General features: G+C 49.1%; 1 protein-coding gene across 1 annotated transcript in view; it reads right to left on the bottom strand.

The window, feature by feature from the left end:
- The window catches only part of LOC147710004 (proteasome subunit beta type-8-like), an 84,179-nt gene that overhangs the window by 62,803 nt on the left and 9,071 nt on the right, over positions 1–12,305 (bottom strand). Inside the window, exon 2 of the mRNA XM_086920679.1 lies at positions 1,635–1,779. Within this exon, the coding sequence (XP_086776805.1) occupies positions 1,635–1,779 (145 nt within the window). The remainder of the gene's footprint in view (positions 1–1,634; positions 1,780–12,305) is intronic.

Below are 12,305 nucleotides of genomic sequence, written 5' to 3'. Positions count from 1 at the left end.
CGTGATGATTTTTTTCTTTATTCTTGATTTGTGCTGAGAGATTCTCTGTCGGATCTCTTGATTGGTTTTTCCTATGTACAATTTTGCACATGGGCAAAGAATGGCGTAGATCAAATTCTTAGACTTACAATTTGTGAAAGCATTATGCTTCCAAGAAATTCCTTCATGTTGGAAGACATTCCCTTCAATTGTCGAGTTGCAGCACAGACATGTGCCGCACTTTTTGTGTCCTGTAACTGGTGGTAAATTAACAAACTCCCGTATTGTGGGTGCCTTCTTAACAGGGACGGCTGCTCTGATTATTTGATTCGCGATGCTCTTGTCCTTTTTAAAGGCAAATAGTGGTTTGTCATTCAATTGTGTGTCAACATCTTTTATCAAATGCCAGTTCTGATTGATGGTCTTTTTCAGAAAATTAGATGAGGCCCCAAATGTGGTTACACAAACTGTGCGTTCCAACTTTTTCTTCTCAGTCTTCCTCAGTAATTCTTCTTGTGGTGTCCACCATGCGCGTTTTATCGCTTGTTTGACCAATTTAGATGGATAACCGCGATCCAATAGTCTCTCTGAGAGTATGTTGGCATGATACATATACTCATCCTTGAATGAACAATTTCGTCGTATACGGAGAAATTGGCCTATTGGTAAGTTTTCTTTCAGGCTGCGCGGGTGATTACTTGAGTAATGTAGGGATTTATTCCGGTCAGTCTCTTTACGATAAAGAGTAGTCACTAGCTGTCCATTGGTACAATAGACTTCCACATCTAGGAAGGAGAGTCTTGTATGTGATGACTGAATGCTGAACTTGATGTCACTTGTGCGATTATTTAGCCATTCGTGGAACTCAGAAAGTTGTTCCTTTGTGCCTGACCATGTAAAAAAGATGTCGTCAATGAAACGCACCCACCCCCCTATCCATTGAAGGAAGGGGTTGTTGTTGTAAACGTGTCTGTCTTCATATTCACTCATGAACAGAATGGCAAGCTCAGGAGCAAAGGGGCAGCCCATGGCTACTCCCTTTATTTGTAAGAAAAAGTCCTCATGAAATTTGAAGTAATTCTTGGTCAACGCCATTCTCGCCAATTTTAGAATAAACTCCGTAGGAACCCTTAATGGTCGGTCCCTTCTGTCCAAAACAATTTCAACCACTTCCAAAGCCTGGTCCTGTGGGATTTGAGTATATAGTGAAACTATATCCATGCTGACTAGTAAATCCCGGCCCTCAGTGAATGGTAGTTGTTTCAGTTTGCATAGGAAATCCGATGTGTCTCTCAAGAAAGATTTGACTGTCAATGTAAACGGTTTCAGGAAAAAGTCAATAAACTTTGAAATGGGTTCGAAGAGTGAGTCACACCCCGATATTACTAAACATCAGTATCCGCACCTTTCTTAACGGAAACTTTATTAACAACAGGGCGGGTACATTTGTCTTTAGGAACGGTGAACCCTTTTCATTTCATTGTCAATAGTGTCTTGTCTTGTATGTTTATGTCTCTAAGTGTATTAAGTGTAGTCTTTTGAAATGTTCAATGTCTCCTCTAAATGTGTTGCAAAATAATCTTTATAGGATTGTATCCTTGTAGGTATTGTATATAATTGATGGTTTTGATGCTTGTGAATATGATATCACTCACTTATGTAACTCCCCGCGGAGGCGCGGGAGTCCACAGCTACGATCACTCCGTGCTGGAACTTGAAGGCCAGGGTGGTCGTCCCATGCCAGAGCTCGATCTTGGCACCATTGTGGCCCTCGGTGCACGACTGAAGGAAGCGGGCAGGCTGGAGAAAGACACACACACTATAAGTACTGGGTCAAGGAGTGAGTCAAGAGGAAGGGGAAGGAGAGACAGACAGTCAGTACTTTCTAATGAAACTTTTTTTGCCTTTATGTAAATGTGTGAGCATAAAAAGCCTTGAGAATTTAAGCATTGCCAACCTCTCCAGCGCCTAGAATAACAGAAATATAGAGTAGCCATTAGAAATGTCATTAACTGGTGTCAGAGGAATGTGAACACCATTTGTCCCATATTTTGCAATGTTTTCCTGGACATCCCATCGACTTATACACAAATTACTCTGCTTTAGCGCAGAAGTCCATTCTGAGTGCCCGTTCTGTCATGGAGGGAGCCATTTCTGAACTCCAGTGGTGTGCATCGCGCCACCACCAGTCGAATACTTCGCGCGTCCGCTATTCATCTGGGCCACTGACAAAGTAGTGGAAACAAAAACTCGTGTGGACAAGCCATCGTGTCAAAAAGATCTAAGGCCAAATTATCGGGAAGGTAAGTGCAATTTGGTGAATATAGGTTTACTATCCTTAACTCCACATCTAAGTTTCTTGGTGATATGTATATATTGTCACGGTGCATATATGTGGAGTTGTTTATAGTAAAACTTTGCTTACCTATAAAAACTTACCTGAACAATATTTTTGTCTTCAATGTTCTTAACATAATATTTTGATCCACATTCTTTTTGTTTCCGAAATTCTGTCCAACAACATTCATCATTCAGCCCAGTAACACCATTTTGAACTCTGGCAGAACAGGCTGTCCCACCACCGAATTGGCATGGTGTGCAAAAAAACAATGGATTTGGGCCCAGATCTCTGTACTGGGGTGAATGTATGACATTGTTCTGCGTTCTGTCCATCAACTGTTGTTTTTGCATTTGTCACCCCGAGTGTGCTGGGGATGCTCAGACGTGGGTCCCGTGTTATCCACACCACTGCAGTCAAGCTATCCTGGCTGATGAGGGGTGTTACCCCGAACCCAGTCCCATGATGCTTGTTTCCAGTCCAAGAAGCGCCTGGCTTTGCAGTTCGGGCTGGACTTTTCCCATGAGGCCCAGGGTCAAGACTGATTTACATATGGCTGGGTTCAAACTGGAATGCCATGGTGAGCAAAAAAACGATGGATTTGGGCCCATATCTCTGTACTGGGTGAATGTATGACATTGTTCTGCATTCTGTCCATCAATTGTTCTTTTAGCATTAGTCTCACCACCATAGTCACACTATCCTAAATGCGCAACCACTATTGTACAATTTAACGTTCCCTACTCCACTTTGCACCTCAGGAAAGTGGAGGTCGACGCTTTGTTTGATTTTACTGGTGGGGCTCTAGTAGACCATGTGAAGGTATTTAAGTTGGATGACCCTCCACCAACACTCTACGGGCCATCTTAGCCTCCGCCCGGCTTTTTTCCAGTGCCTGCATGGGGCTGGAGGTGTGCCATACAACGATGACATCCTCTCCTCTTCAACTCCACCAAGCTGATTTCTACCTCCAGTGGGCGATGGTCTGGCAGGGCCTGCAGCTGTTCTTGGTGTGTCTCCAGTGCGCAAAGTATTCATAGACATCAGTAAAATGGTGTTCTTTGCATAGAATACATTTTGGCGAATTGCGCCAAAGCTTGCATACGGGTTCCCTCCCAGACATCACCCACCCTAGAGATTCCTACGGTGTCCCATGACCGGGAGTGCTCCAAATTCACAGCATATTTTATCCAATCACCGCTCCATCATGGGGTTTCCACCGCGAGCACCCTGTGCCATTTAATTCACATTGGAGCCTGATGCCAGCACGACAGAGTTGTCTGAGGGCCAGAAGGCGATCAGGTCCCTTGTAGGGGTCATACAAACAAAGTGCACCATGTTTCTCCAAAACCGTCAGTTCTAGAGTTTCTACAGGGTTGCATGGTCCTCGAACAACCAGTCATTAAAGAGGACATATGGCTGGCCCAATAATACAACATGGCATCTGCTATCGCTGGCCACTCCCCATTGCACGGATCCAGTACACACTTGCGATTTGCCGTTCAAGAAGGCCCCCCTGCCCCAGCTCGCTATTGTACTGCACTGTATTGCTGCATTTATATAGTGCTTACTACCCTTAGGTAGGGTGCAGAAGCACTTGACTACATTGATCGAACTCTACACAGTGTAGGGTGTGTGGATGGAAGGATGCTGTCTTTGTTTTGATCCTGTGTGGGAAGTGTTTCCATGTCGCGCGTGATGACCATAGCGGTGCGGTTATCGTGTTATTGGACACAGCGCCTAGCAGTGTGGTGAATGATGACGTGTGAGAGACAGAAGCGCAACATAAATGCAATTTCAAAAATGTGATTTTGCAATATCATCCCCGCAGGAAAGTTTGCTCTGTAGTGAGCGACACAGTGTGTGTGGCATGTCATAAGGAAAATGTAGATGACATAAAGTAATGGGGAATGGGAACCATTGAACCATTTTGAATACCCCCCCACCTGCTACACTGAGGGGGAGGTCCTGTAACATGTCCATGTCCTGGCACACTCAGGTAGCAGAGGTGATATCGAGATTCCTTGCCCATTGCCTGGTGATTGCTATGGGTCTGCCTAGGTATTAAACATGTTCCTCAGCCCACTGTAAATCTGCTGCTCTCCTTATGTCTTTGTGCGTCTCCTGAAATGGTGTAAATGTAGCTTTGGACCTGTTAACCTTTAAGCCACAAGCCTGCCTGTATACCTGGAGACTGATAGCCACATTTGGGAGTATTTTAACCAGTTATGATGCTCACAACAGGCACAATGGACTGTGGTCTGGACGCTTCCTCAAGAACACTGCCCGAGGTCCGGAGGTCACATCTAGTGCATAGTGTGCTGTTCTAAAGTCAACATCTGGAGTCTTCTCTCTAGGTCTAGATGCCACATGAGGTGCACGGTACCCAGGTCTGAAGGAGTACTCAGTGGAGGGCTGAAGTTCACCTCAAGAGTATTGGTTCAACGCTGGAGGTCACATCTAAAGCATCGTGCACTGTCTGAAGTCAACATCTGGAGTCTTGTCCCATGGTCTGGAGGACACCTCAGGAGCATTGTGCCCAGATGTGAAGGCTGCCTCAGGAGTACTCTTCCATGGTCTGGAGGACACCTCAGTAGTATTGTGCACAGATGTGAAGGCTGCCTCTGGAGTACTGTTCCATGGTCTGGAGGACACCTCAGGAGTATTGTGCCCAGATGTGAAGGATGCCTCTGGAGTACTGTTCCATGGTCTGGAGGACACCTCAGGAGTATTGTGCCCAGATGTGAAGGCTGCCTCTGGAGTACTGTTCCATGGTCTGGAGGACACCTCAGGAGTATTGTGCCCAGATGTGAAGGATGCCTCTGGAGTACTGTTCCATGGTCTGGAGGACACCTCAGGAGTATTGTGCCCAGATGTGAAGGCTGCCTCAGGAGTACTGTTCTATAGTCTGGAGGACACCTCAGGAGCATTGTGCCCAGATGTGAAGGCTGCCTCAGGAGTACTCTTCCATTGTCTGGAGGACACCTCAGAAGTATTGTGCCCAGATGTGAAGGCTGCATCAGGAGCACTGTTCCATGGTCTGGAGGACACCTCAGGAGCATTGGGCCCAGATGTGAAGGCTACCTCATAAGTACTGTTCCATGGTCTGGAGGACACCTCAGGAGTATTGTGCCCAGATGTGCAGGCTGCCTCGGGAGTACTGTTCCATTGTCTGGAGGACACCTCAAGAGTATTGTGCACAGATGTGAAGGCTGCCTCTGGAATACTCTTCCATGGTCTGGAGGACACCTCAGGAGTATTGTGCCCAGATGTGAAGGCTGCCTCAGGAGTACTGTTCCATGATCTGGAGGACACCTCAGGAGTATTGTGCCCAGATGTCAAGGATGCCTCAGTAGCACTGTTCCATGGTCTGGAGGACACCTCAGGAGTATTGTGTCCAGATGTGAAGGCTGCCTCGGGAGTACTGTTCCATGGTCTGGAGGACACCTCAGGAGTATTGTGCCCAGATGTGAAGGCTGCCTCGGGAGTACTGTTCCATTGTCTGAAGGACACCTCAGGAGTATTGTGCCCAGATGTGAAGGCTGCCTCTGGAGTACTGTTCCATGGTCTGGAGGACACCTAAGGAGTAATGTGCCCAGATGTGAAGGCTGCCTCAGGAGTACTGTTCTATAGTCTGGAGGACACCTCAGGAGTATTGTGCCCAGATGTGAAAGCTGCCTCGGGAGTACTGTTCCATGGTCTGGAGGACACCTCAGGAGTATTGTGCTCAGATGTGAATGAATGAATGAATGGCATTTTTATACCGCACAAAAAACTTAGCCCCAAGGGGCATCAAGGCGCAATCTGGACACCTCAGGAGCATTGTGCCCAGATGTGAAGGCTGCCTCAGGAGTACTGTTCCATGGTCTGGAGGACACCTCAGGAGTATTGTGCCCAGATGTGAAGGCTGCCTCAGGAGTACTGTTCCATGGTCAGGAGTATTGTGCCCAGGTGTGAAGGCTGCCTCAGGAGTACTGTTCCATGGTCTGGAGGACACCTCAGGAGTATTGTGCCCAGATGTGAAGGATGCCTCGGTAGCACTGTTCCATGGTCTGGAGGACACCTCAGGAGTATTGTGCCCAGATGTGAAGGCTGCCTCGGGAGTACTGTTCTATGGTCTGGAGGACACCTCAGGAGTATTGTGCCCAGATGTGAAGGCTGCCTCAGGAGTACTGTTCCATGGTCTGGAGGACACCTCAGGAGTATTGTGCCCAGATGTTAAGGCTGCCTCGGGAGTATTTTCCATGGTCTGGAGGACACCTCAGGAGTATTGTGCCCAGATGTGAAGGCTGCCTCGGGAGTACTGTTCCATGGTCTGGAGGACACTTCAGGAGTATTGTGCCCAGATGTGAAGGCTGCATCGGGAGCACTGTTCCATGGTCTGGAGGACACCTCAGGAGTATTGTGCCCAGATGTGAAGGCTGCCTCGGGAGTACTGTTCTATAGTCTGGAGGACACCTCAGGAGCATTGTGCCCAGATGTGAAGGCTGCCTCAGGAGTACTCTTCCATGGTCTGGAGGACACCTCAGAAGTATTGTGCCCAGATGTGAAGGCTGCATCGGGAGCACTGTTCCATGGTCTGGAGGACTCCTCAGGAGTATTGGGCCCAGATGTGAAGGCTACCTCGTAAGTACTGTTCCATGGTCTGGAGGACACCTCAGGAGTATTGTGCCAAGATGTGAAGGCTGCCTCGGGAGTACTGTTCCATTGTCTGGAGGACACCTCAGGAGTATTGTGCCCAGATGTGAAGGCTGCCTCTGGAGTACTCTTCCCTGGTCTGGAGGACACCTCAGGAGTATTGTGCCCAGATGTGAAGGCTGCCTCAGGAGTACTGTTCCATGGTCTGGAGGACACCTCAGGAGTATTGTGCCCAGATGTAAAGGTTGCCTCGGGAGTACTGTTCCATGGGCTGGAGGACAGCTCAGGAGTATTGTGCCCAGATGTGAAGGCTGCATCAGGAGCACTGTTCCATGGGCTGGAAGACACCTCAGGAGTATTGTGCCCAGATGTGAAGGCTGCATCGGGAGCACTGTTCCATGGGCAGGAGGACACCTCAGGAGTATTGTGCCCAGGTGTGAAGGCTGCATCGGGAGTACTGTTCCATGGTCTGGAGGACACCTCAGGAGTATTGTGCCCAGATGTGAAGGCTGCCTCAGGAGTACTGTTCCATGGTCTGGAGGACACCTCAGGAGTATTGTGCCCAGATGTGAAGGCTGCCTCAGTAGCACTGTTCCATGGTCTGGAGGACACCTCAGGAGTATTGTGCCCAGATGTGAAGGCTGCCTCGGGAGTACTGTTCCATGGTCTGGAGAACACCTCAGGAGTATTGTGCCCAGATGTGAAGGCTGCCTCAGGAGTACTGTTCCATGGTCTGGAGGACACCTCAGGAGTATTGTGCCCAAATGTGAAGGCTGCCTCAGGAGTACTGTTCCATGGTCTGGAGGACACCTCAGGAGTATTGTGCCCAGATGTGAAGGCTGCCTCTGGAGTACTGTTGCATGGGCTGGAGGACAGCTCAGGAGTATTGTGCCCAGATATGAAGGCTGCATCGGGAGCACTGTTCCATGGGCTGGAAGACACCTCAGGAGTATTGTGCCCAGATGTGAAGGCTGCATCGGGAGCACTGTTCCATGGGCTGGAGGACACCTCAGGAGTATTGTGCCCAAGTGTGAAGGCTGCATCGGGAGCACTGTTCCATGGGCTGGAGGACACCTCAGGAGTATTGTGCCCAGATGTGAAGGCTGCATCTGGAGCACTGTTCCATGGGCTGGAGGACACCTCAGGAGTATTGTGCCCAGGTGTGAAGGCTGCATCTGGAGCACTGTTCCATGGTCTGGAGGGCACCTCAGGAGTATTGTGCCCAGATGTGAAGGCTGCCTCGGGATCACTGTTCCATGGGCTGGAAGACACCTCAGGAGTATTGTGTCCAGATGTGAAGGCTGCATCTGGAGCACTGTTCCATGGTCTGGAGGACACCTCAGGAGTATTGTGCCCAGATGTGAAGGCTGCATCGGGAGCACTGTTCCATGGTCTGGAGGACACCTCAGGAGTATTATTCAGATCTGGGAGCCACATCTGGAGTACTGTTACCAGGTCACAGCAGTCTTGGTCCAGATCTAGAAGTCACATTTAAAGCAGTCTCTGATTTTGAAGGCCACTTCAGATGCCTTATGTCTGATGGGTACCTTTGGAGTATTGCACCCTGGTCTTAAAGCCACCTTAGGCGTATTCGTCCAGATCAGGGGCAACATCTAGAAGATGTTGCCTAGCTCTGAATGCCATCGCCGAAATATTAATCTAGATCTGGGGATCAAATCTGGCGTTTTCTGCCCCGCTTTAAAGCCCCCTCAGCTGCACTGTGCCCAGGTCCAAAGGTCAAATTAGGTAAATTGGACTAGATGGACTAATCCCATTTTAGGAGTTGGAAATGTTTTCCCGACTCCTAAAACTTGAGTCTGATCGGGTACAGTTGGAAATTTGCCCTTTCTGCAGGGCCACCCTGGATTTATTTGACTTTTTACTGAACACTGTCTTTGCTGGCTATAGAACGCTGTGCACTTTACCCCTGCAAAGCAGTAGTAAAGCGCCTGTGCTCCTCCTGTCAACATGGGGCCATGTATATAATCCAGATTGGTACATTTAATTTACTCATAAGGCTCCTGTATATGGGACTGCCTAAGACTGGATTTTAGTGTTAGATGTTGAAGGACACAAGGATTACCATACCACACTCCCCCCACACACACCTCACCCTCATAACGAGAGATTAGTGTGACCAAAGACTTCGGCCATTTTGAAAATGCCCAAAGTGGGTAGGGTTAGCCCAGAGGAACCGTAGCCCATTGGTTAGGGCATCCTCGGGGGTCATTCCCACCCACTACCTCTTTCCAGGCATAAATGTGGCATCTTCAGGCACCCATTGCAGAACACTCCTGGACCTGTGGAAGATCAGAAGATGACTGTCCGTGCTACCTGTGACCCGAGAAGAGCCCTGAGGGACTGAAGCTTCTCTCTTGCTTGTACCCTGGATAAGGAAGTGGACTCCAAGGGGCATTAAGCTGACCTATTCAAGCCACAGGGACACAGCGAGCTACAAGTGGTCTTTCCCGTAACTGCCCAGCTGACTAGTGGCACCTGGACTGCACCCTCTTTTTGCCTGCCACCCTGTGAGTCTCTAAGTGCCTCTCCTGAGGCCCTGAGGGCTAACAAATTGTACTCATCTGGTGGAATACGGCTTAAAGGACTAAAGTTAGAAAGTAAAACCTTTGATCAGGACAAACCTGGTTAGTGTTTCCTGCATACGCTCCATGACGGTCAGACTGCGCCTAGGTCCTGTTCTACCGCGACCATTGACTATCATTGCACTTTGCGCGTCTTGAAGCTATCTATGCTTAAAACTTTACAAATTCTTTTTTTTTTTCATATCTTCAGTTCTCCTTATTGAATTTTTTTCATCTTGTTTATTAAACAAATTTCGAATTCATTTTGGTATTTTTTATTGTTTTGCATTTCAACGTTATTACTGTTTTAGTGCTGCATAAACCATATACACACAGCCTCTTAGTTAAGCCTGTCTGCTCCGTGCCGAAGCTATTAGGGGGTTCAGCCCAGGCCTATTTAGTGACTTTTGTGGTTCTCCTAGACTGGAATTGTGGGGCATTATTTGAGCTGGGTTCTCACCCCTCTTAAATAATAACCCAATTTCTGACGAATTCAGTATCTGTAAGGGGTGTGTTGTACGTAGCACAAATACACAGTGGTCTCCAGGGGGAGACCAAACCTTATACTAAGAAAGTGGAATGCAAAGCACGACCTAAGTCGAGACTGGACCCAGAAGACGTACAAGAGCCGGGGACCCAAGAAACCACCCACGGTAAGTACCCAGGAACCCCACGGAAACCGTGTGCAGACTGGGAACATGGCACGTGCTCAATAGAAGTCAACGGGTAAGTCGCAGTTGCAGTTTTTAAGAAGAATGACCCTTCCCAGAAGACCCTGAAGAAACCCCTTTGAAGTCAGAAGGATGAAGAGTCACCCTACCCATGGAAACCTCAGGAACCAGGATATCTACACCAGGGACGCCGGGTGCATAGGTACCAAGTGACGTCGGAAAGTGCTGTAGACCACAATTGAGGACTTCAGTGAGGATGCCGCTGGCAAGGAGGTGAAAGAGTCCAGAGGAACCCAAAGGTGGATTCAGGATGAGAAGAACCTGCAAGCAGAGGGGTCAGAGTCTATGCCACTCAGGAGGGACCAGGAGACACGGAAGACGAATGCCCACCGATGTCGGAAGATGCAGGGAGTTGACTGTGACCTTCACACTGTAGCTGTGAGGACCAGACAACGCTGTGGAAGACCAGGAGCTGTTTATGAGCTGTCCCACTTTGGATGTCGAGAGCTAGGGGGTCGTGCCTTGTGGGAGTCCCAACAAGCATTGGCAGCAGCAAAAGTTGTAGCAGACGAAAAAAGGATCAGTGTCGGGACCAGCAACGTCCAAGGGACTCACCGCAAGCAGGTATGTCAGAGTAGGCCCCGAGCAAACGGGGGAGCTCACAGGAGCTAAAGAAGACCATCAAGAGAACCCACAGGCCAGAGGCGCAGGAGTTGCAAGAGGACCTCAAGAAGCTCACCAATGATGCAGGCCCAAGGTGAAGAGGATGAGGTGAGGATGAAGGTCTTGGTTGCAGGAGATGTTGGCGGCTTGAGCTTCTTGGAGCCTGAAGATCTCTGGAGGATAGAGTCAACAAACCTTGGCAACGCCAAGTCGACGTAGTGTACAGGGGTACTGCTCTAGCGGTTGTGACGAGGGATACTGGCTTCAAACTTGCTGTGAAGACAGGGCAGTCCTCGAGGAAGTTGCAGAACCCCCACCTGTGTTGCTGAGGTGACACCTTCACTCCAAGGGTGATTCCTTTGGGTGTCTTTTATGTCCACAGGCCTTGGAGAGAACCTGTATGGAGCAAAGGCACAGACGACGAGACTAGGAGCAGCAGGAGTCTTCCCCGTAGCAGTCTTGGTTCCCAAAGCGAAGTCCAACGAAGTCCAAAGTGCCCAGACGGGTGAAGATGAAGTGGTTTCATATCTGAATCTTGCCCCACGACAAATCTAAGGAACCGCCCACAGGTAAGCCCTTAAGTACCCTAGGGAAAGGGTTGGGACGATTCAGGGGTCCCTCCCAGAGGAGGGGCTGGACAGTGAGGAGGATACTCCCATGTCCTTTGTCCAGTTTTGCGCCAGAGTGGGAGCCAACGGCTCCCTGAACTGGTTTGAACTGGACTAAGCATGGAGTGCACCAAATGTGCCCTTCAAAGCACTCTTGTGGCACTGGTAAGCACCCCATCCTGTCCCAATAAACTAAATCCTGTTTGGAAGGTGGTCATACCTCCCTGTGACAGGAAACCTATTGCCCAGTCCTGCCTTCCCCTGCTCGGGCTTGGCTCAGCGATACCAAAGGGGATGATGGACGGAGCGTTAGAGCAAATCAAACACTCACACCCAGTCAACTGATCTGGGTTTGATCCATCACCGTTCTTTAGCCCACTCTGCCACCCCATTTCAGACATGGCTATATGCAAATCAGTCTGACCCTGTGCCCCATGGGAACAGTATAGCCCAAACTGCCAAGCCATGCCTTCCCTGGAACGGAAACAAGCATCCTGGGACTGGTATCGGGTTCATAACCCTCATCAGCCAGGCTATCTTGAATCCAGTGGCAAAGTGAGCAAGGGACCCACGTCTGGGCATACCCTGCCAACTTAGGCCTCAGCAGCAGGAGGGCAGAATCATGTCTCTGGTCAGCAGCAGTCATAGTTTGCTGTCCGGGTCTGGAAGACTGGTACCGTGAGCACTGAGGGCCTCCCGGAGTGGCCCCACAGTGCATGGAATCATACCTACAACACTGTTTACATATTGGGGTATGATTCCCAAATGTTTGATACCAAACACGACGGGGTTTGTACAGTCAGTTTTAGAGTTAGCCTTCGCGTAA

The sequence above is a fragment of the Lissotriton vulgaris genome, chromosome 5 (assembly GCF_964263255.1).
Source record: "Lissotriton vulgaris chromosome 5, aLisVul1.2, whole genome shotgun sequence".
Lineage (NCBI taxonomy): Eukaryota > Metazoa > Chordata > Amphibia > Caudata > Salamandridae > Lissotriton > Lissotriton vulgaris.
This window is presented reverse-complemented; position numbering and strand designations above follow the sequence as displayed.